General features: G+C 38.7%; 1 protein-coding gene across 13 annotated transcripts in view; it reads left to right on the top strand.

Moving 5' to 3' along the window:
• Nucleotides 1-26,346, top strand: part of LOC127427303 (transcription factor COE3-like) — a 109,919-nt gene that overhangs the window by 49,689 nt on the left and 33,884 nt on the right. For 7 of the 13 annotated variants that reach the window (XM_051674817.1, XM_051674816.1, XM_051674827.1 and 4 more), the window contains exons 7-8: nucleotides 15,296-15,377; nucleotides 19,960-20,104. In XM_051674817.1, coding sequence (XP_051530777.1) covers nucleotides 15,296-15,377; nucleotides 19,960-20,104 — 227 coding nt within the window. The remainder of the gene's footprint in view (nucleotides 1-15,295; nucleotides 15,378-19,959; nucleotides 20,105-26,346) is intronic. The other 6 variants (XM_051674822.1, XM_051674819.1, XM_051674823.1 and 3 more) reach the window with 1 other exon arrangement.

The raw sequence follows: 26,346 nt of genomic DNA, 5'->3' as shown, positions 1-26,346 counted from the left end.
AAACGACGGAGAGGAAGAAAGACAAATCAGGCAGAAATGCATGAAAGAGGAAGCACATTGTGTTTACTTGTGAGAAAATAAGGGGAGGCAGGTGAAAAATATCTGTCTGTACTTGTTCAGATTTGAGATCCGCAAATTTGCACCCTATTTCAAATTTGCCTGCACGAGGCAGCAAGTGCAAATAGCTTATTGAGGGTGAGATTAAAGCAGAAACTGAGGTGAGGGGCATAAATCTGACAGGGCTGACTTGTACCGTCATGTAAGTGTAATGACTATCACACTGAATCAACTGCCAGAGCTCGCAGCAGCTTAACATGGGGAAAATTTGCCTGATATGTGTGTGTGGGTTAAACCCTCAGCAGTAATACAGTCGTACCGTGTGACTACATTTTATAGTTCATGAAGCATTTTAGCAGCGGACTGTATCTACGCCCCATTCAAAAAGTGATTTCAATTTCAGATGCTCATTTTTCATGAAGATAAATTCGCCATGTGTCGAAATCTCCCTGAAGTAAATATTACAGCAATAGAAGTGTATTGTGAAGCTGCAAAGAAGGTGGAGATGCAAAATTTTGTTTTTTTGTTGCATTTCTCTGGTAAGTGCTGGCCTATAAGGGAACAAATTGAATCTTTAATTTGTAAGCATGCAGACTTGTCTCAGGGTAAATTGAGAGTTCCCCCGTGTTTTGCTTGTTGGGGCCGATGTTAAATCGTCACAAGTATTTGACAAAAAGAAAATGGACAATTTAAACACATTTTCAGATAACCACCGTCTGCTACATGCAAGCACATTCAGATAGACTCGCTCACTGGAACGGAACAATTGTTTAATGAAAAGTTGAGGAGAGACTTTGACACTCCCTGAGGCATCGCTACGGTGGCACACCTCTTGTAGTGTTATTGCATTTTAAAACACAGCACTTGTTTATCAAACGTGGGTTTTATTTGCGCGATGCAGCCCTGTCAGCTGTGGAGGGGTGCCAGATTGTCCATGGGTCTGCACTTTGGATTGTAGCAGGCCACCATACTTTAGGTTTGTTCCCTGAGGTCATTAAAAGAGTGAATATCTGCATTACTCCATGGTGTTTTGCTGAAACTGTTGTTTCTAGAAGGGAGAGTTCACTAATATCCGCTAGGGATGGCGGACTGAGGAAGCGTTAGGCTACATCAACAAATCCTGACCATAAACACAAAAAAAAAAAAAAAAAAAAAAAAAAAATCACCCAATAATTAGATTTTTGTGTTATTTTAAAGTTAATAAGTGAAAAGATATTCAATTGCGAGGCAGTTTGTTTCTCTCTGCCGTTTTCATCTCTTTGTCGTCTTTTCTGATCTCTTCTCATCACTTCATCATGGCTGGGGTTGGGAATCACATGTCAAACGAGGGCATGTTAATTTCGCCAAAGGTTCTGTTGTATATTAATTTAAGTCACGAGTGCTGCCGGTAGATGACACCGACAGCATTTTGATTAAGGATTTTATACATGAAGAAATTTTCATTATCGCTTCTCCTTGGTGATTTCTATGGGACGGTTTGGGGATCGTGACCCAGCACCGTGACAGCAGGATCCAGGATAAACGGCTCTGTATTGAATCCCACCCTGAGCAGTATCCACACTTACAGTGGCAATTAATGGGGCCATTCCCTCCAGGGATACCCGGCCTTCCCAGGCCTGAGCGCCGCTATTGTACATAGGTAACAAGATTTAGCTTTTTTTTTTCTTTGCCGGCTCCTCTGATATATGTGAGAGAGTCATTCTGTGTGATTAGGGCTTCTGATTGACTTCAGATAATCAGGCCAGCAGGGTGTAATGTCTGCAAATAGATCTTAAAATGAGAAGAGAAAGGCGAGGTTTAAATCAACCTTACCCTTTGACCTCAACATGTACGTGGGGCGTATATAATAACCGTTATTACACCACCAGGAGTTCTACAGTACATTTAAACCTTTTATGAACAACAGAAATCTCATATTAAGTAGTTTCAAATAGGGATGGGTGGGATGCTACATCTTATATCACATTAAAAGTAATTTTATATCACAGTAATGGTGTATAATATCACAATATAGTTATTTTTGTAGGAAATTCAACCCCATTATATAAAATATTTTATAAATTAAACGTCTTCCTCTTATTTGATTATTTTCTCTTGGATGTAGAACCTTATGGACACAAATAAAAAGATTATTCATAATACATTTATAAAACGTCTGACATAAGTGCAAAAACAGCGCATTATTTCACAACTGAGTTAAAAAAATGAAACATTCAAAACAATAATACATTATTAATACGATTGAAAAAGCCACCTTCAGAGTCTGTGTTAATATACAATATATAGCTGATATACAATATAAGTTGTCACATGATGACAACCCGTAATAATTCGTAATTTGTAAGATGTTGTCGACTTGGCTTGTGTGAAAAGGTATGACTTTAATTTCCATAGAGACCAACCAATCGAAAAACAGAATTTCAAATTGATACAATACAGGCATCGAATTTTAGCTAGCATCCAATCCAACATCTTATTTTAGAAACAGAAACGTCTGTGGACAAATTTGTTTACTAATTCCATATTTATTTATGCTTATACTGTAAGTCAATAACCTGTAATGATACACAACAATGGTTTTCCTATTAAAATCATGGTTAGTTTTAGATTTCGGTTAGGGGTTAAAGTTAGGGAAAAGCGCAGAAAGATTGATCATTGGTTCGTTTTTCTCTCTGTATGGGAGTATTTTTTTTATTTTTATTTTTCAAAAAATTATATATGTTGAAAAATCGCAATAACCTTGTTCGTTGGTTTGTTTATTCTTCTCTATGCGACTAAAACTCTTACGTTTTTGTAAAATGTCATAAATAAAAGTTGTACGTTTTTGTACAAGCCAACTCATACGATTTTGCCATCTCATACCACTATTAGGCCTTGTCATGAGACCTTGCTGGCACAACACACAGTTATACTTTGTCTACACTTGACGTGAGTGCAGTGGCGTAGATTCCATGGGGGATGGGGGGAGGTAACCCCCCAATAATCAGAATCAGCAAGTACAACCTCCCCATTATTTATACTATGATAAATGGAAACATGGGTTCACACTGCAACCCCACCCCCTAAATCTAAATCTATGCCCTTGCGTGAGTGGCATGTTAAATCTAAATCCCACACATTGCAATCAACAATGTTCGTAAAGTAGACTACATTTTTGTGCTTGTTGTCCAATTCTTTTTAAACAGTTTAGCAGAATCTCTCTGGGTTTAAACATTTTTACTGTTGTACATTATATAATGTCATCCCACCCAGGCCTAGTTTGGAATATTTCCTTTTATCATAAAAAAAAACAACAACAAAAAAACAAATCTGTTTGTGTTCTCTGAGTTTGCTCTCATGCTGGAAGCCCCCTAGTGGCACTCAACAGTTTAGAAACCGTCTCTTCCTGTGGCATGTAATTTTAGCTCCTTTAATAACCCTGCAGCTCATCACCCCCAAACCCCAGTGTGCATGTGGCGGGCCCTGAAGGGGCCGCATCTCCATGTATGCTGACACATTTGTGTATCAGCGGCAGGAGCGACAGAGGCCAACACTGTCGTCTCTTGCCTCAACTACTGCTCTACAAAATCAACCTGACAACTCGCTGTTTTCTCCACAGAGAAGCGTTTTTTCCCCCACACTCGTCTTGTTTTTTTGTTTTTTTTTTCTGTTGTAAAGGACGCTTGCATGTCAACACTGTGAGGGAGAACATCCTTATTATTTGCCTATAACCCTGTTTGAAAGCCCACGTGTCCCGCGCAGACTGGCAAAAGCAGTGGTGTCAGTTATGCGGGTAACAGCCATCAGAGGGACAGCAGCTTTGGAATGCATGTCTCATTCTCTGTTTCCATGCTGTCTGTATTTCACTCCACTTCAGACCATTTATCCTGCTGTGCTGCGAGTAGTCTGTCATTCTCTCTCCCTCACGCTCACTTTTAAGGCATAGGAGTCTGATTTCCGTCATCTCACCGCTTTACCAAGTATCGCCACAGAACTTATAGATGTCTTGTTTATTAGACAATCTGTTGCAAGTTAAACTATTTCTATATTTAAAAGTGTCGGTTTCAATAGGAAAGAAAAATCAGATTACAGTACTGTAAGATTAAATGGAGACAGCAAATGTAGACTTTTGCTTAAGTCTCCTGCTGTCTACTTTGCTTAAGTGTCCAGAGTAATCACACATGATGCGTGTCCTCTACAGTTTTAGAAGAGATCTCAACAAGAGGTCTCAAACTGTTTTTTGAGATCTCAACAAGAGGTCTCAAAATTTTGCAAAGAGACCAAAATCTGCAAAAGTCTGAGGTCAACTGAATCAGATGAACTAAAACATTTCTCATCAGATTCGTCCAAGGCCAATTATCAACCAAATTATTGTCTTTTTCTCAGGTGAAAAATCAGAGAAGTCATTTAAGCGAAAGTCTCAATTTGTCCATTTAATCGCATTGCTGTTTACGAAAAACCTTTGCAATATAAAAAGATCTTTTCTCTAGAGTCAGAGATATCAATATGAATTCAAATTCATCTAAGACCAAATTACTGCCTTTTTCACTGGTGGAAAATCTAAGAAGCAAGAAATTTAAGCAGAAGTCAAAAATCTCATTGCTGTTTATAAGAAACATTTGCAATATTGAAAAAAAAATAAAAAAAATAATAATAATCTTACGTCTCATCCGAAGCTTCAGAAGATATCTCAACAATGTCTCAAACTGTGCTCAAATTTGCCAAGACACAACAGTTTGCAGTCAAATTTCAATTTCAATTTGAACTCAAACATTTCTCATCGTTTTCTTCCAAGACCAAATTATATTTGAGGGAGAGTTGATACCTCATGGAGTTCTCAGTTTCATTTCATTTAAAAGAGTAACCTCTGAGCAGTGCGGTTTTATTTTGTGTGTGATTTTTTTTTCTTTTTTTTTCTGAATTCAAAATGAATTAACCATATGTGTCCCCCAGTGTGTGTGTGTGTTTGCAAGTCCCATCGTCACAAATGTGTGTGTGTGTGCATGCAAGCTCAGATAAAAAATAAATGTAAAAAAAAAATAAAAAAGCTTTCTCCTGACGTATTTTCCCACCATGCTGAGCTCCTGCTTGAGCGGGCCGCACAGAGGCCTGCTTGTGTCGCGCTGATGTCATAGGCCTGACCTGCCTTTGCCATACAAAGGCTTTAGGTATCACTGCCTCTGTTCACACAATACCTATTCAAGCAGGTCGCTTTGCTCCTGCAAGCCAAAAGAACAATGTTATTTTTTGTTTCAGCTTTATAAAGCTGGACTCTTGCAGGAAACTCTACAGACAAAGCCTTTATCAGACGATGCTTCTAGTAGGCTGGTAGTATAATCCGCCTCCATTAGCCTTTCAATGTCTCTCTCTCTCTCTCTCTCTCTCTCTCTCTCTCTCTCTCTCTCTCTCTCCCCCCCCCCCCCCCCTTCCTCTGTCTTTTTATTCCTCTTTTCTGTCTTCCTCGCTCACATGCGCTTTCTTTTTGGCAATACAAGAAGAGTACATTTACATAGGTCAAAACAAGACTCTTTTACATTAATATTTATTATTATTATTATTTTACTGTCTTAAAATTGCTTAAAGCATGTTTCTGATCTTATTGCACATGTATAATCTTTTCAATTAAAATTTAATAATTTGCTCCATCTCTGAAACCACAGTCCTTTTCGGATGATCACTACCCCTCACCTCTCTCCATTCTGGTATTGAATGTCCACTTTTTACGATCCAAATAAAATGCCATTTTAGTCTCCATGTTTTTTAAATGGAAGAAAATGACATTTCCTTGTAGATTATGGATTATTTTAGAGATTTCCGAGACCTGTGTTGTCACGGTTTCACACTCTCTTTGGTCTGGACAGCGTGCAACAGTCAGAATCCCGTTTCCCAGGATCCATCCATGGGCATGGCCAGCAAAATGGTGACAATGTAAACCTCTAATGTATTTGCTTATTAGAATCCTCTGGATTTCAGTCAACAATATGAAAGAGCACCAAAGGCCTCTGGTCCTGCCATGTACAAACACACTCCCAGTGAGTGTGTGTGTATGATTCATTCCGGTGCAGTTTTAGTCCTTATAAAATATTCATTTTGGTTGTGCAGGGCTCTGTAATTGCCATCTCTCAGACTGAATAATTTATGACACACGCAGACTGACAAAGCTACGGCATACGGCCGTAGATGAATCAGGAACAAGGATCCATGCTGCCAGTCACATTATTGTTTCACAAATATGGCACTCATGTCATTTCTGGACCGCCTGGCTCCTAATCCAGCTTCTCTTCATCTGTCATTTCATTTTACCCACTCTATTGTTTTAGCTCATGCGTTTACCCTTCGGTATCTTAATATCTGACCCCTCTCTTGTGTCGTACTGGGTGCCTTGTGCTTCAAGTGCTCGCAATCCATCCTTCCCAGTCTGTCTTTCTCATGCGTGATAACTACCCCACACTTGTGTTCACTTTAGAAGCATATATTATACATTAGGCATACAATGATGCACATAGCTCAGAACAACCCATCTGTATTTTCCCTTTTTTATGCTTGTTGGGTTCTCTTTCATAGTTCAAGTGACTTAACTATGTACTATTGAAGTATTAACTTTGTCTAAGACTAAATGTTCCTAAAAATTCCTTAAGAGACATAAAAATAGACACAAATTAGACAATTGTTGATGAACAGTAAGAGTATGAAGCTATAAAACCAATTAAGGAAGCATACCTCAGATAATTTGTCTTGGACTCAAAGGGATAGTTCACCCAAATTTGAAAATTCTCTCATAATTTTCCCACCCTCATGCAATTCCAGATGCGTATAACTTTCTTTCTTCAGCAGAACACAAACAAAGATTTTTCTAAAACTATTTTAGCTCTGTAGTTCCTCACAATGCAAGTGAATGGTGATCAGACAAATGACACAAAAATCACATAAATGACACAAAAAATTAATCCATATTACTCCAGTGTTTAAATCCACTGGGGGTGAGAAACAGCAAAAAAAAAAAATAATAATATTTAAGTCCTTTTTTACTCTAAATCTCCACTTTAACTTTCACTTTCAGATGTGGGGAAAAAAAGTTGTTCAATTTTGATCTTTTTTTCACCCTTACCTATTATATCGCTTCTGAAGATATGGATTTAACCATCTGATCACCATTCACTTGCATTGTATGGACCTACAGAGCTTAGATATTCTTCTAAAAATCTTTGTTTGTGTTCAGCTGAAGAAAGAAAGTCATACAAATCTGGGATTTCATGCGGGTGAGTAAATGATGAGAGAATTTTCATTTTTGGGCGAACTGTCCCTTTAATTTTCTTAAGGTTTGGAAATCTTGGCAACTCTGAGCTCAGTTGGAGACATTGTTGAGATCTCTTCTGATACTCTAGAGGGAGATCCATGTGAGATTTCTTTCTCTGGAGAAAATCTCCATTTGCTCTCAATTTACTCCCATTGTTGTCAAAAGATTGAGATATTAAAGAGATAAGTTGTTTCTTTCTAACGGTTTCCCTCCAAACCGTGGCATTTAACAACTATTTGTGTTATTTTTGTGGAAAAATATCTCTTGTTGGTTCTTTGGGCCCAGAACTGTAGCAAAAGTTATCCAAAGTGACCCGCTCACATCCATTATGGAAATCTATTAGCTTTGGTCACCTGCTGTCTGTCTGGGGGCAAATAACAGCATCTCTGCTCTCACGGAGTCTTGGATTGAGCTACGGCGAGCTGATGGATGACTTGAAAATGCCCTGATGTAACAGCCTGTCTTCTCTCTCTCTCCTTCTCTGTGCTGTTGACATACAGGAATAACGACATGGACGAAGGGTCCACATGTGCCCGTGTCATTAGGCTGCATTACCTGCGTTAAAACCAATAACTGCCACTCACGACTGGATCCACATTAATCATTTATAATGTTTTAATACGTTTTTAATCAGCATCTCCGAGACTACAGCCTTCAGACATCAGGCACACCTTACGTGTGTGCGTGTGTTCTGCACCGCCATGGCCTGATTTGAAATTTCTTCACTCTCTCCTTCCTGTTTTTAATTAATAATTAAAATAGGCAAAGATGACAGTTCCTAATTAGGACTGTTTTGAAAGAATGTGGGAATGTATGAATTTTAGATGGGAAAGGAGAAAGGGAGAGAGAAAAAAAAGGTAAAGAACACACAATGAGACGTCTGGTGTAGAATTGAGACAAAACAAACAAAGAAACAAACACTTATCCATCAGCATTGGGTCAGGTAAAGTCAACAGCATCACTTGCCATGTCAATTTCTTGGCCAATCAGAAGCTGGATTGAACAGCATTCCTAACAGCAAAGAGCTGAGTGCAAGGATGGAAAAGCAAAAGAGTTAAAACACAGAGAGCCTACAAGGCCTGTTTTACTGCAAGGAACCTCCACAAGAGAATTCTCTACACCTAAACCAAGAAAAAAAGTAGGAAGGAATGGGAACGGAGGAGGAAGGCAACAGAGAGAGAGAGAGTTTAATGAGGCCCTAGTCTAAAACAAAATGCAGTGACTGACAGAAGCAGTGATCTGTTGGGGAAGTAATGTCACAGGCATGTTACACATTAGGAAAAACGAGGAGAGAAGATACACACCAGTCTGGTTCTGGTACAGCAGTCTGCCTGAGAGAAACACACACACACACAACAAGAACACATGTCCTAAATAGACTTCTGGCATAAATATGTTCAAGCAGATGCTCAGATGTGTTCGAACATACACAACTTGACAGAAAATTGCATGTTCCGGGCAACATGGGAATTCAACATGTAGCTTACGAAAGTTCATGTACCCTGAAATCAACCCCATACTGCTGAATTGTACCAAAGTGGCATTCCCCATTAGACATGTTTGCATCAATTTAAATGTGTTTACCTTTACCTTGTCCTCCAAAACTCGGGTTCTGGTCCTGTGGAAACCAGGATGTAATCATGTTCACATAAATAAAGATGAGCGCGATTTGGAGTTACTTTATCATTCAAAAATTCAATTAGGTTTAGGGCTGAGGTTTGAGTAGGGCTAGAGTTAATAAAATGTTGACAGTATTGCATCATTTACAGCTAAAATACAACTCGGTTTTGGTGGCACTCTGTGGACATTTCACTCGCAAACAAAAGCTTGTGTCCATTCGTTTAACTACTCTTCCAGCTTCGGCCACTGGGGGGAAGTGTTTTTCGAATTTCGGTAAGTTTCAGCTGAAGAACTTTCGGCCAGAACAAGGAGGGCTGTGATTGGTGCTTGAACCCTGGCTTGAACATATTTTAGTACATACATATGAATTAATGAAGGTCCAGGCAGGGCAAATCTAATATATGAACTAGATTTAAAAATGTTCTGAAGAAAATATGAGTGGAGGTTGCCCATGCAAAACACCCCACCACGATACTTAAGTGTTCTGGGTGGTTACTAGGTGCTTTCTTACTGGTCCACATCAAAATAGCCCCACAACCAGCCAAAAAACAAACAAACAAAAAAAAAACCAATAATTTATATATATATATATATATATATATATTAAAGTAATAGCAGATGTCTTCAAAACAAGCCACAAGATTTGAGATACTGAATCAAGTTTACTTTTCATCTATCTGACCAAGATGCAAGTGTTAGGAGAGTAAGGCAAGCCTTGAACCAATCAGACACAATCAAACCTGTGAGCCAATCAGAGGCGAGAGCTGACACAGGGAGCTTGTGCATTTCAGAAATGTGATCCGTATTGACCTGTGTACCGTCTCAGCAGAATGTACTCATGTATGTGTGTGTGTGTTTGGTATTGTCTGGCTGGCTGAGGTCTGATCAGCTAAAGTTGCTTGGTGATCAATACTCAGCAGAGACACACAGCTGTGCCCTAACCATTATCGCCTGAGCAGCAATTAGTGTCCACACTGACCAGTCACACACACACACACACACACACACACACACACACACACACACACACACACTCACACACATCTGCCACTGTATTTCTTTACCTCTCTTTACATTCACTCATCTATATTGGGATGACAAGAAGAAAAACAACAGCATTTTTTTTTTCGCCTTTTGTCTAAATACAACACAATTACACAAAATGTTTTGACACGAATGGTTACTAGAGTTCCAAAATAGTCAAAATGTGTTTGTCTGGTATTAAAAAGATTTCAGTGCTATTCTGTTAGGAACGATTCTGTTCTGTTAAAAATCACAATTGTTCATCCTACACATTAAATGTAGAGCAAATGGAGACTTATGCTGAAGTCTCCTGCTTTTCTCCAGAGCAAATGTCTCATGCTGTGCTCAGATTTTATAATATACAAAAGTCTGAAATCAAACGTAGGAGATTTCAATATGTACACAAACATTTTCCAACAAATTATTCAAGACCAATTTCTTCAAGACCTAAGCTATGCTATCCACCTTATATTTTATATATTCTTACTGCATATCAACAACCAATTTTTGTCTATTTTTATTTATCTGAGATAAAGTTGATGCCTAAATCAAACATAATTAAGGATATTAATTAAACGTAATTAATCCTGAGCTATGAAATATCAACCTATATTGTCCTCTGGTTGTTTAACAAAACATTTATTGCCAAACATTGTAATTCTCTTAACCGTCATCCGCAGCACTGACGATGCCAGACGTAGCGCAATTATTCCTGACACTGAATTGGACAGATCAAGACATGATAGCTCAAGAAAGTTAACCTTTTCACCAATTTTGACAGCAGTTACAGGATAGAAGGATTTCCCCCTACATTATTTGTTTGTGCATCTTTTGTGATGAATGAAGTGGGATTAGTGTGAAGGAGAGGCAAGGAGGGGGACGTCTTCTTTGAATGAGGGCAGGAAAATGATCCAATGATGGTTTGGGTTAAGATAAGAGCTAAGGGCCGTTATTGAGCTGATGTACTTGAAACATACTCCTTTTTCCTCTCAATTACCTCAACCTGTGATGCCAAAGTCCTTTCAAATGACAATCCCCCATCTTCCCTCTCTCTTACACATTAGTCCGCCACCAGCCTCTGCTTCATCATAAAGATTTGGCTCCTCGGGTCAGAAAGAGCAGTGAAGGACAGGTTGTATTAATTACTCTGTGCCGCCTATAGCCAGATCATTTTATCACCGATTTGTCGACAAGCTGCAGTCGAAGATAGAAGTAAAATGCCTGCGGTTAACAACAAAAGCTAGGGAAGAAAGAGGCTTCGATGAAATTAAACACGTCTGCTTAGCCTTTTTTTCCCTCCGACAAACCAAATTCGTGTCTCTTGTAATTGATAACTGCCTCTGCCAATTATTTTGCGCGTTACAATACACAGAGGCCCCCTTTCGCTGCTACAGCTCTTCCATAATTAGCTATGCTAATATCCCTTTATTGGCCTTAATATTGCTCAACATCTCCATGGCATCCATAGGCCACCAGAGTCCCGTGTCCTGTCACAAACGCTGATTATTGAGAAGGATAGCTTTAATCAAACATAATTGCAGTTAATTTTTTTCCCTTCTCTCCCTCGCTCTCCATTCCAGCATCTAATGCTGCGTTCTCCTGGATATTCCATTAAATGACTATTTAACTGCCTTCTTTATTTCTGACGGTCACGAACATAGCCGCAAAGTTCTGGAGCCATTTAGAGAGCACAAAAAGGGAGAGAGAACCGTGTGGCCGTAATTGCTTGCCTTTTCACAAAGGACTAATTTTCTCAAACTGCGCGCGCAAGTGAAATGGTGCCTAATTCAGCCGAAATTACGGTGCTGTTGTGGACAGCAGCAGAATATGATTCCGTTCAGAAATTCGCTTTATCAAATGCGGAGGTATACAGATTCCCTGTTGGTGATAATACTGCTTCATTTTATTTATTAGCAATGTCATTTTATGATTTTCTTTGCCCGTTATTGTAAGTAAGAGTATTGGTGTATCAGAGTGCCAGACTCAAACCTGCATCGCTGACATGAGCACCACAGCTCATATATAAGGGTGTTTCCTCAACTTCGGGCACTTGATTTTTATAATTTTTATTATTTAGGTACAGATTTTATGTATTATTTGTTTGTTTGTTTGTTTGTTTGTTTGTTTATTTATTTATAATTATTTTATGAAGTTCACAAATAAAAAGTTTTAGTAAAAGAAAGTTTTACAAGGCCGTCATCATTTATTTTTGGTAATTATCAAATGACTTTTATGTATAGATTGTATTGTTTTAGCCTAGACCCAGACCTAGACTTTCAATATTAAACTATGAATATTCATTATAAAAATACAAATAATTACATGTCTAACACTGTAATAATCTAAACAAAGGGTCCAATTAACCTAAATTATTTAATCATTTAATGTGGGTAAATGATTTCAATCAGTTTTTCAAAAAAGAATATGACATTTCCCCCACACCAAACAATTTGGCACCTAACAAAGCTTGAAATTAAGGAAAAAGTGTGAAAATGTTATTTAATTGTGTGTATTTAGGATACATAAAATGCTGCATATGAAAATAGCTTTAGCCGGCCATTTTATATATATATATATATATATATAAACTAAAAAAAAATCATTAAAAAAAAAAGCATAATTTCCACAACCAAATTCTATTAAACACAATACAGGATTTTAGATGTGTTGGAAATGACACTGTGGTTGGAATTACATAAATCTCCGGCGATGCATGTACATAAACTGTTGGGCATTGTTTTTTTAATAGGATTTTACTTTCTAGAAATTTGCAGGGCTGAAATTGCCCAAAGTTGAAGAAACACCCTTATATTTCTGTGCTTTGGTTTGCTTTATTGGACAAATATATAAGAATGACAAGAGATGTGACTGAGTTGAGAAATTCTAAGCCAGACTATAACCTGTGTCTCTCACATACGCTAACCGCTGCACCAATGCACAAACAATATTTTAAATTTGTTACTTGAAACACCTCTAGCGTTTTCATATTTTTGTGGTCCATAACATTTTTGAATCTCTATATTAATGCCTTGCAATAATCTTTGAGTTAGCACAGTGTCCACCTCTGTACATGTGTATGAAGCCATTTGTTGGTAGCTATAGAGAGAGAGGGAGAGAGATCAAGAGTGAAAGAGGTAAATAAAGGCTATATTTCAGGCTTGATTTACTCTGATACCTACTGTGAAACATAATAGCTCTATTGGGAAATAAAGACAGAGACTGCAAATTACAGCTTGTAATACTCATTCTGATAATGGCCTGTCCGACAACTACCAAACACACACTGTACACAATTAAAGCTAATGCTTTGATGATGCCAGACGCACATTGGCTTCCTTTTCGGGGCCATCTTTCTTTACGCCAACCCATATGATGCTGAAATTAGTTTTTTATCAATGCCGGTCACTAAATTTTTTTCCGAAATTACCAAGGCCACCTCCGGGGCCTCTTGTTGCCTCTCTTTTCTCCTACTTTCCCTCAATCTGTCTCTATCCAAAGCATTCACTCTCTGTCGGGAGGAAAGGGTGACTGTATATAAATGAGAATTGGAAGTGGAGAGTGTTCAGGGCTGCAGATGTCATTTCACACGGTGATGTATTGCTCGGTTCATGGTCCCATTGGACTGTCTGAATGAGAGACTTCATCCTGCATACCCACACTGTTTACCTAGTGAAATACATGTGTTATCTCAATACTCAACACAATCTGCAATGCATGACACCGTAACATTCACGGAAGACCTTTACAGTGTACGACCAACCTCTCGGGTGGAGGGCTGGGGTAAATATTGGTGTACATGGTCATCCATATACAAAGCGAAATTTCCCGAGCTGCTGGATATTTCCGAGCTAGACTGGCGACAAACCAAAGATGCTTTTAAGGGAATTTTTTAACACAAAAATCATCTACTCACCCTCATGTTGCATATGTTTTCTATAGAAAAAGAAAGTCATACAGGTTTAAGATGAAACTGGTGTGAGGAAATGACAACCCTTTAAAGAAACCTTTAAGGGAAGTAAGTTGGCTTGGCAGCCATATTGGCAACACCCTTGGGCCGCTATTTCCATTCATAAAAGTCCACCTTCTATATATTAGAATTGGGGGAAAGACCAAAATGTCCAAAACTGTTGGCTGAGATTACATTTTTAAAAACTTATTTCAAATCAGAAATACAATCTGACAACAATGGAATAATAAATTGTGCTTATTTAGCTCAAATTACGTCAAAAAAGCATTTTCAGAGAGGTCTAGCTATTGTGCATGTGCATTTTAGAGTTAAAAACAGACACTGCCTCTATAAAAAAGGTGTTTGGCTCTTTCCACAGTAAGAGGGGATTTCCATTCCTACAAACGCAATATTAAGTGTTGCAGAGTCTCGATCAAATATCGGACTGGCTGAACTTATTTTCTATATCCACCATATTGAGCATTGTGAGTTCTCCCATTCATCTTTCTACAAGTGGTCTGCTTCCTTTGATACAAGGAGTGTGGCACCAACTGTACAAGCCACTTCTTTCAACTTCCTGATCCCTTAAGCCCTCTTATCGGCCTTCCTCCGACACCCTCCCTTGAACGACTCTTGAAGGGTCTCAATAAAAGTCTATACCTCTTTAAAACACCAGGTTTGAGGTCTTGAGGTGTGTTTGTGGGAGTGTATGTCCGATGGGACCTGTTTTGACTCTCAAGCGCACATGATATTAGCTGAACAGATTACGCAGTTAGTAATTTGCTCAATAATTACCGGGTGTTGTTGTCCCGTTGGTGGGGTGTGTCTAATTGTCTAACAGGACTGTAAGTTTGTGGCCCGCTCTCACCTCGTTAGGTCTCCTACTGTTCCCCAGTCCTCGTTTGTGATGAGCAGGGCTCAGGTGTGCTGCTTTACCTCCCCATTGAGCACATTAAGCCTTAATTACAGGGTAGAACAGGGGAGGAAAGAGGGGGGCGGAATATTAACTGACTTCCTGTCAGTGACTGGCAGATGGGTACTACGGGGAACTGTGGGATTTGGATGCGTCAGCCACACGGACAGACTGAAAAACAGATAAACAAGGAGACAGGGAGGTCGTGGGAGGGTGAGGAACAAAACACTAATGATCATTACACTGAGGGGAATTATCTGGAAACAAGGTGAATCCAGCTGTCCGTTTGATCCCACTTTTGCGCCCGTCGTGTTTTGTGTACTTCCTGAGAGTGCTTGGATTCTATATATATTTTGTGGTATCGATTTGTTCTGTATGAGTTACTGCCTCATCCAAGGCCGTTTTGTGGTGGATTGATTGTCTAATGTGGAGTTTTCCTCTCTCTGTTTTCTCTTTTCAGATTCTTTTTGAAATTCTTCCTCAAGTGTAACCAGAACTGTCTGAAGAATGCAGGAAATCCAAGAGACATGCGCAGATTCCAGGTAATGCTTTCTCTCCACACTTTCTAATGTAAAAAAAGGCAACTCACTGGAGTAACTGCATGGTGTATTCCTTTTTGGATATACTTAAATTGGCTGCCTGGTTCTGGTCGAAAGCCAACGTCGTCTTTAGGGACTCTCCGATTCAGCAAAATTCCGAAACAGCCTGCAAAAACCTTGTTTTTTGAATCCAATACTGTCCATCCTAAATATCTATCTATCTATCTATCTATCTATCTATCTATCTATCTATCTATCTATCTATCTATCCATCCATCCAGAATACTTTACATTTATATACCTATATATCTCGGTGGTATCGGCCAATCACAGGATACATTATGAGATACAGTAGACAGTAAGGCCGCAGCCTTGGGCATCATTACGTGAGTGTGTGCGAGTGACAGCTCCACTTAACCCAGTGCTGCCATTAAGTGTGTTTATATACTTGCAGTTACATAAATGTATTGTCGAGCAGTCAGCAGTAGTGGAGGTGCTCGCAGAACTTTCATTTTTCAAGCTTTGGAACGTCAAGTGTCTTCACTGATATTGATCCATGCATCCAGAGCAGAAGGTCAGAGCCGGCCTGAGAGGAAGTGTCCTTTCTGTCTCCACGGTGACTAAAAGAAACATCCGTCACCGCCGATGTGGCTTCCCACAATATAGTCACCGGACCACTCTTTCGCTCTGTCTCGCTGTAACAGCATGCCTGGGTTTTCAACCTATTTTCACTTCCTCTACCTCAGCTCCTTGAGGAGGTGTGTGTTTGTGTGTGAGTGGAGAGCCATACAGCACTAATAGCAATCTAACCTCAAAGAGCATTCCATGTACAGTCCTTTTCTACGTCAGTGAACTACCTGCTTGAGGAATCTGGAAAAACAAGACTTTTTTTTTTATGTTCAGCCTCAGAAAGTAATGACCCAAAGCAGAGATGCCTGTCAGTGTGTGAGCAGAGTCCATTAACAAGACAGCTGTTCTTCAGCACTCACCCTTAAACTCTGCTCTGCTAAGCTAAATGCCACCTCCAGAATAAATTTCACTCAGGTTCCCTTCTCCACAGTCTCATGGCAAGGTCATGCTTTTAGGTTCTCTCCTTCCCCATTTGCCATTCCATTTTCCCTGTATTCCTCTTATTTCTCTATTCTACCTGTCATGCACCCCAGTTGCTACGAAAAAGGCCAGTTCAGACCACAGTCCAAATTTTCATCAGGAATAAAATGCACAACAACATTTAATGAGAAAAAAGCACATCTACAAACTCCTTTGCAAGGAACACTATATTGTAGACCTATATTTGTTTAGTTGTAAAGGCCAAGTATGCATTTTCGTCAGGAAGAAAAAAAAGCACAAAAAGATTTTAATGACAATGCATCTCTACTAACTTTGCACGCAGAATCTGAAATATCGCACTGAGGTGATTGTTTCATTTTTACATGTAGTTTTTAATTTGGATACCAAACAATTAACTCAGTTATCCAATTTGTTTTTATCAAGGAATGATGGAAAATCAGCGCACACATTCAGACTAAGAGCAAATAATTTTGGTGCTAAAAAATATTCCTGAAAATGTTGTACATTTTTTTCAGACATTGTGTAGACAGGCCTTGAATCTCAACCTCATTGTGACTCTCAACTGTGAACCTGAGAGATAGAGAATATTCCAAATTGCAATGGCTCAACTTCCACCCTGGACCCCCCACGACACCCCAATCCACCCCCTTCATCCCCTCTCCTCATTCAAATGCTAAATGCCCCTCATTCTCTAAACACAACTGTATGGGCAACCCTCTTTAGTAAACAGATCAACATAAAACACCCTCATCTCCTGCCAAAGAAGCTCTTCTTAAATTATCTTTTCTCTTTTGAGTTGCCTGCTACTCTTCAAAACTCCCCCTCCATCTCGACCCTGCGACTAATGAGATAAAACAGCTAATCAATAGATCTATATATCAATGTAATAGGGTGAGCTACCGATCCGTGGGCCGGAGGTAGTGTTTGAGAGACTGCTAATGGCTGATAGAGCAGATGAGAGACTCTCCTCTCTCTTTCTGTTCACCTTAATTGGGAGATTAAATACTAATTGTAGCCTTTTGTAAAAAGCCCCAGTGCTTCAAAATGGAGGCCTGTCTTTGATTGACAAGGGCTTGGCTAGTCCTTCCTAGACATGCCTCTTGTCCTTTATCTAACACAGGCACTCTTGTAACCGCCCAAGTGTCTCCTTTAAATAGGAAAAAAAAGAAGCTCTCCTTCTACAAAGGTTAATTATATTCTTCAAACGAGAAATTAAATGTGCTTTATATAGAGTCGATTCCTGCACAGCGGTTCGTTTGGAGAAAGAAATACCCATGCCTAACAAAGACCTATTGCAGCTAAGGACAAGAATAAGACAATGTGAAACATTTTTCACCCTTATTAAGCTAATATGATTTTGTGTTTGACACCCAGAAGAAGAATACTAAAAAGTTCAACCCATTTTCTTATCTGATTATTTTAATTGAGCATGTTTATATTGAACTTGCTGAGCAGATTTGAGCCCTATTCTGAAATAAATAACGATAACCCGTGCAGATTTAGCCTGTTGGGTCATTAACAGTTAGACGACATGCCAGCTTACATGAAGTGTCCTGAACAGCCCAAGTCTTCTTTCATTGCCCAAGGTGTGAAAACAGACTCTTTTTTCAGATTAGAGTGATATAACTTATTGTTTTAATAACGTGCAGCCCACGGGGAGTTGTTCCACCACAGGAAAACTGCGAAAACGAGCAACGTTTCCCTTGTTTCGCTACCTCCTGCTTGGCTTGGAAAATAAACAATGGGCACAGGTTCAAACTCCAGCACTAAGCAAAGCAAATGTGTTTGTGGTTATTGTTTCGAAGGTGCAGAGTGGTCACACGGTTGTCAGCATTCAAAATAATGCTCTGGTGGTACTACGGAGAGAAGTCAAACAAACAAAGCCATGATGCCGTGTGTGTGTGTGTGGCGTGTATGTGACTGTGTCCAAAGGACCCTACTGATCAGAGGCAAACTTAGTTCTTCTGCTAACTGTACTGAGTCATGCTCTCATGTTGAGTCTGACACCACAGGCCAAATAGCCTTTTTTGTACTGTTTCTCACAAATAAGACCCACAACAAAGAGGCAGCTGAAAAAAGAGCCATAGTTGCTGATAAAGACCCTACAGAAAGCCTCAGAAGTGTCCTTCTAGTATCTCTGGCCATCAAGTACTCAAATCGCCCTCGGGTAAATGGCAGGCCCTTTGATGCTAGGATGCTTAACAGTTCAATTTGTTATAAAGACCTTTTAATGGAAAGTAAATACTGTCAGTGAGAAATAAATGCACTGCAAGATTTTAATGCAAAACAATCAATTTCTACAAGGTCTACACCTCATTTTTGTACATGGACATGCACAACAATATTTTAATGCAAAACAATGGATTGTTATGCACTATGCAACAAATTTGAAAATACGTATCACAATAATATTTCAATTTTCAGAATTGTTTGGATGTTGCAAAATTCATTTAGTTATAAAAGGCGTAATCACAGCAAGTATGATTTTTCGACAAGATATATATGCATAGTGAGATTTTAATGTGAAAAAAAGCATCTCTACGAACTCCTGACCGAATTTTAAATATTTTATGAAAACTATGTCAGTTTTGTAGTTGTTTGAATGCCAAACTACTCCTTTAGTTATAAAGTCCTATTCACACGAAAATGCTAATTTTCTCAGTAAAAACATCCACAACAAGATTTTAATGCATCTCTCAAACTCAAATTTGAAATATTGTATGGCAATAATTCAAAATGTTTCAATTTGGAAGCTATATAGGTTTTTTTTTAGAATTGTTTAGATGACAAACAATTAATGTAGTTATAAAGGCTTATTCACATCATGTAAAAAATGTTGAAAGGAAATACATGCATATAAATATTTTAATGCTAAACAACACATCTCTATGACTTCTACAGAATTGTATTTGGATGCAATGTTGATTTTCAAAACTTTTTGAATGGCATACTATTCATTTATTAATAAAGATATTTTCACATAATAAAATAAAATTAAAAAAAAAAAAAATTGTCAGGAAAAACATGTGCAACAATATTGTAATGCAAAACGATTTATCATTACGTACTATGCAGCAAATATGAAGATTTGCATGGCAATAATTTGTCATGTTTTAATTTGGAGGTGATTTTCAAAATTGGTGGAATGATGACCAATTAATTTAGTTATAAAGGCCTATTTAATTCAAGTCAAAATTTTCGGTGGGAAAACAAGCACAAGATTATTTGAAACAATACAGCTCTACGGACTCTAAATCGAAGTTGAACTATTGTACATCAGTGATCCATCATGTTTCGATTTAGATGCAATGACGATTTTCAAAATTGTTTGAATGCTAAACAATTCATTTAGTTGTAAAATTCTATTCACAACAAGTACAGATATTTCAGTAGAAGATTTTACAGCAAGATTGTAATGCAAAACAATGCATCTTTATGGTCTTCTTCACAAACTTCGAAGTGCCAATGCACAAATTGAACATGCATTCAAACCATATTTGCATTTTCTTCACAGGTCGTTGTATCCACAACAGTTAACGTGGACGGTCACGTGTTGGCCGTGTCGGACAACATGTTCGTCCACAACAACTCAAAACACGGCAGAAGAGCCCGCCGTCTTGACCCCTCAGAAGGTACGGCCACTCCTTATCTGGAGAATGGTAGGCACATTTCCCATTACACTATTATTTGTAGAGCTTCCCTCACTTTCTCCCTCTCGTTCTTTTCTTTTTACCTTTTCCTTTCCTCTCATTTTAGCTCACAATCATTTAGTCATCCACATTCACAATTTGCATTTAGTTCATCCATGGAACATGAATAGCAAAGCTTTAGTGGAAACATGTTGTCTAGATCGTCTTTTGGAAAACAAACTTTCTCCATTCACTGAATAGCATTTTCAAACCTTTAGTTAGATTTCATTCAGTAATGTTGCTGCCTGCTTCATCACTATTAATTTATTATTATTATTAATAATATTATTAATATTGTTATTATAATTAATGCTGTTGTGTGTTTTTTGTGAATGATTTGGGCTGCATTTTCAAAGTCTATATTTCAATGAGGTGGCTTATGAGTTTCATTATATATATATAACACATTTGTTTAAAAAAAAAAAGAAAAGAAATATCGGTCCATAAATACTGGAGTTTATCATTAAATAATTAAAACAGATGATAATCTCTGCTCATTTTAAAACACAACATTAGTATTTTCTTTGTCTTAATCTGCCAGTAATTACCATATCAACCTAAGCACCAGTATTATTTAATGATACAAGAGAAATCGAATCAATTCTCTGCTCTTGTGAGACATAAAAACCCACAAAAATATTTGTTTTTACTCTCCCGGTTCTTGCACTAACAACGAAAATGCAGTACAGGAGTATCATAATTGAACATTTGCGCCCTGAGCCCTGAAGTGTTTGGTATCCTGACGTATTGTTTTTCTCTGCGCTGTAGTCGCTTGATAGTAGGTGTGTTTTCCTTAGCAACCGCCTTTAATTAGGAGAGCAATTAAGAAGGTTGAGGCCTCTCCCCTCGTCTGCCTGAGTCCCATGAGACTGAGAGAAAAAAAAAAATAAAACATGGCCCAACCCAAACACTGCTGAGGATATCCTTCTCCAAAGCCAGATTTGCAGCCCCTCTTTTATTGTAAATCTTTTTATTAGCCCTGATTACTGTGTTTACAACCATCTTATGGTTTATCTGGGGTCAGATTACAGTGATTTTATGTTAAAATTGGAAGAGCATAGAGGAAGAATGTAAACTAAATTTAATCATTATATAATTTGGAAATGAAAGGAAAGGAAAAATAATAAGAAAAGGAAATAAAATGAAACAAAAAGGAATTAAAGTTCTTTTTTTAGACTATTTAATTAGTATTATTTGGTTTGAGAAGTTTTGGAAAGGAAAGGTTAGGAAAGGTTTGTAAAGGAAAGGAAAAAAAATATATAGTTTCCTGAATCATGAGAGAACACCCAGTTGCAAACTTCCTCCCACTATTCTTTTGTACCTGTTATTAAGTACCACACTTGATATTCTGGTTATAGATAAAACCTCGTCAAATTTAAACAAATTAATTCTCTCACACTGTGAACTCTGACAGCACTGTAACAAGTGGTGGAGATATTCCAGACAACTCTTTTAAATATCCGACTGTTTTAAAAGCTCACCTCCTTTAAAACACCCACCGGCCACGTTCGCACACACTCTCACCACTTAGTTACCTACTGTTTCACCTGCCCCTGATGACAAATTTGGGCCATAGCGAATATTACAGCTTCCTATCTAATATCTACCCCTTTATGTGTGACCAGGGGGCCTTTAAAATGAAAAGAAATAGCTTCCGAACTTCTGACGGTTGCAGAACACTCAAACTTAGAGTGTAATACTTCTTTAAACTCTCCAGAATGTTTAAGACTTATCATTTGTATGGTTTGGCTATGAGTGGAAGAATTGTAGTGAGATAAGAACCTAGACAAAGGTTCAACCTGTCAACTCTTTTCCATTATGGTGTGGAAGACCCTCTAGCACACATATGCACAGCACATATAGTCGTAAAATATAAATTCATCCATATTTGCGGTCAAGTCCAGGCCTGCTCCTCAGAAACAGGGTGGTTTAGATTAGAAACACATTTTTGTAAGTGATTATGCTAGCCGAGAGAGCAAGAAAGAGCTAGAGACCAGCCACTGGGAGGTCCTACTGTTTTCCCCTCTCGTCTTTTATCTAATCATCTAATTCGGGTGAATTTTCCTGGACAGTGAATTTACTCTGTCTTCTGATCTTCAACTTAAAGTAATTCCCTCTCGCATGGCCCAGTGGACCCTCACCGTTGCTTTGCTCTCAGAGCACATGAGCCCCTTTCATTATTTACAGCTGGAGACTGAAACCTGAGGGAGGAGGGAGAGGCAATCGTGCACTATAGGAGGGTTTCTTTTGCATTAGCACCATTTAGATACTCCATGCAGAAACATATGTACAAATTCACACAAACGTGCATGCAAACGTGCACACAGACTGAGATCCAAACAGCCCCATCTGCACATAGCCAGACACAACATACACAATCAACAAACCCCCCTCCATGGTCCACACATGCGCACAGAGACATATTCCCCAATTTGGAAACAACACGGCCATCTAGCGTTAATTCAATGAAAGCTAACCTGCAATAGAGTAAGAAATTTGGAGGGTCGCAGAGAGCAGGGACAGACAATGCTAAATGCTTATAAATAAAATGCATATAATCATGCATAGTTATGGTAGCTATATAAATAGACTCATCAACTTTTAAAAGGGAGGAGACGTCAAAGGCTGTTTGTCCAATCAAACTCTACGGTATTTTGGTTCAAAAGCATCCGCAACCTGATAGAAGCTAGCCAAATTAGGCAGAATACATGACATTACATTATCTTCGAATATCATATCAAAGTACTATAAATTAGTGATGGGTCGTTCATGAAAGATTCGTTCATTTTGAACGAATCTTTTATTTGACTCAGATGAATGAGTAGTCTCAGAGAATGATTCGTTCATTTTGTATTGCCCGCGCATGCGCATTGCGCAACCTCCGTTCGTTTGATATGTGAAAACCGCAAAGGCGCTGTACAGGAAACAGAAATGATTGATGAGCTGTCACATGACAAAAGAACGAACGACTCGGACCAAATGACTCAGGAGGTGAACTAAACATTTCTGTTTCCTGTGTGTGCATAGCATACACGGCTGTCACATGACAAAAGAACGAACGACTCATACAAGAAGATTCCAGAGGTGAACTAATCTTTCTGTTTCTCATAATTTGTCCTTGGCTGCATTATAATTTTTTTCCTTATTGGGACGATAATCAAAGTTTGCGTAAGTAGACGTGTTGGGGGGGATTTGGCAATTGAAAATTTTACATTATATTTAATTCTGCTCAAATGAATGAAACGACTTGAATAAAGATTCGTTCATTTTGCTGAACGAGACTCAAAGATCCAGTAAAATGATCTGATCTTCCCATCACTACTATAAATATAACCCAGACTATATTAAATACAGGCCATAAAAAAAAAATAAAATAAAAAAAAAAATATTAAATCAAGAGACATTTAGAAAACAAAACTGACATTTTCCAATTTGCCATTACAGTATGTTAATAATTTTTAATTTTGTTGGGCCTGTGGAGTTCATGGTAATATAATGCATTTCAATAATTTATTTAAAGGGATTTTTGGTTTTACTTTTGTATGCTAACAATTTCGACATTGTCTTGGGTCACCACTTGATGGCCAATATAAAAATGGGTCCTGAAGCAAACCTAGTTGAGAACCACTGGTTTAGAGAAAGCAAAAGTGAGTCTCTCTCACTCAGCTCACACCCCCTCCGGTCTGGGCCTACAGCTTGAGCTTGATTTGCATACCAAGTGGCGGTAATGTTGTTAGGTTTATGCAATAAAGACGAGCGGCCGGCGTCTGTGAGGCCATAGCCAGTTAGAGGGGACAGATGGGCCGACGTGAGGTAAGAGCTCTAATCCCATCAGCTCCGGGATCAGCCTGCCATCTGGACATCCCCTGCACAATTACAAGACATTTTACGCGCTGGAACAAAGGAAGGTTGCCGTATACAGGATGGGACCTGTTAGAGTGCCTCAATATTTGGGAGTGCAACGAAAAATTTGACAAATGCGACGGCCACCATGTTGCCATGGAAGGCGATTCAAGTCTGATTAAAGCCTCACACTGAGACGCTGTGGTGTTCTGTAAACAATACACACGGGAAAAAACACATGCTCACACTCTTTCTTGTTGACCATCCACTTGAGGCAGAGAAAGCCTGTCGGAACAAAGCCACTGATTTCTCAGAGCATAAAAAAATGATGGTAGACGCCACCAAATTTTAGACTAAGAATGCATTTACACATGCATGCATGCAAACATACACACGTAAGCTTTTTTGAAGTATTAATTTAATAATTTTCCATTTTTTTCGAATCTTTTTCTAACTTTTTGACACGCTTTATAAATTTGATAAAATGTACATCCTTGCCAAAACAGAAGCTATGATTGCGATGGAATACTATTTATTTTTATTTATTTATTTTTTTACTTCGGCCACATCCACAGAATTCAGTTTTCAGTTTCCTTACAACATCGTGGAATAGTACTAGTCATGCCACAATAGAATTTTAAACAGTAGAATGCTACGCTGTTGCATAATTCCACTTTGTGTAAAACTGTTGTAAACATTGGTAGTTTTCTCAAAGAATGAGTCCACATAGAGATGTTAAGAATTGTGGCTCTAATAACTACCAGTTCATTTGTCAAACTAGAAATGGAAGATCAAGTCATGTAAGTTGTATACTGCACAATTTGCATATTGTGCACAGAATACACACTACTGTATATATTTTGCAGAAATAGTAAGAGTAGTATTCTACATTCTATTCCATACACAGCCATAGAGCTGCCAAATTATTCTCTCGTTTAAACCACGTTCCTGCCCGTCACTTCCTAGTCGAGTGTTGAACTAGGCCTCACCGTGCCGCCATAGACCATGTCTGTTTTCTCCAGTTTCTATCATAAGCTTGAGTGCATTTCGCACGTATATCATTAGTTGACGAACACAGGCTGTGTAATTCACTCCATTATACTTCCCATTCAACACATGTTTCCTCTCTATATTCACGCCGAATGTATGCAAATGCTCTACAGCGGAGGGGGAGATGACTGTCAGCCTGCAGTCATGCTTTTCTGGGGTTGGGTAGGGGGGTCGGGGGGAGCGTTGCAAATTCCGAGGCAATGCGCTGTGATCTCAGGCCACAGCTGCCAGACTGCCCCTCTTGTGGGCCTGTTCTCACCTCGCACAAGCGCATACACACTCACGCATACATGTACCCCCTATCCCACACCCCATCGCCCACCACCCCATCGCCCCCTTCCTTCTGCTCACCTACACAAAGTAAATTTGTTTACTGTAATTTTTGGTGAATGATTTGCTATAATTGGTTGCGCTGATGAAGGTCAGTCCCTTTGAGGACTCATGTCTGTCTTTGGAGATTTGATCCTCTTTTAAACGCTCTGCCTGCAATTAAGAAAAGCAAATGTCATTCCCAAGCCTCAGCAATGAAAATTTGTATGAACTTATAAGCATGAAGTCAACATCTCTAGTTAAGGGCAAGCTCCTAGAGTCTGGGTATATGTGTGTGTGTGTGTGTGTGTGTGTGTGTGTGTGTGTGTGTGTGTGTGTGTGTGTGTGCGTGCGTGTGAGTGAGTGAGTGAGCTCAGGGCTTCTGGTACCCTGGGAGCTGAGAAGAATGAGTAAATATAACCTCCACTAGTCCAACATTAAGGCAAACAAAGAGAACTGCCTTGTCTGGGCTGTTCTACACAACAATACCTAATGTTGATTAACTAGGACTGGTAGAACAGCAGAGAAGCAGACAGGAGAGAGAAAGAACTGCCCACACAAGGGCTTAACCCCACAGATTCACCTCATGTAATGGTACTAAACTTTTTATAATTTATTAATTATAGCAGGTGGTGCCTGCTTAGGCTCATATTTTAGGGTTAGGAATTTGAACAAACCTCTTATTCAAAATATTACACTTTCTTTGTGCTTCAACCATGAGTGATACCTCAATTTGTGGAGCTTGTTAAGGATCAATGAGCCATTAAGATGATATAAATTAAGATTTTCACCTGGTGGATGATAAAACAAGTGAAAAAATCCTATAGACTTACATTAATCAAGGAACATGAGCCATATCTACAGACCAGAATATCAAAGTGGCGCAAGTCTCTAAGCAACCACTCAGCTACCACCTAGAATACAATAAAGAATACTTAGCAACACACTAGCAGCCATCCAGAACTCCTTAGCAACTGCATAGCAACACCCTGGGAACACCCACAATAACC

Source organism: Myxocyprinus asiaticus, chromosome 36, assembly GCF_019703515.2.
Source record: "Myxocyprinus asiaticus isolate MX2 ecotype Aquarium Trade chromosome 36, UBuf_Myxa_2, whole genome shotgun sequence".
In the NCBI taxonomy this organism is placed as follows: domain Eukaryota; kingdom Metazoa; phylum Chordata; class Actinopteri; order Cypriniformes; family Catostomidae; genus Myxocyprinus; species Myxocyprinus asiaticus.
The sequence above is the reverse complement of the archived record's forward strand: the minus strand, read 5'-3'. Positions and strand labels throughout refer to the sequence as shown.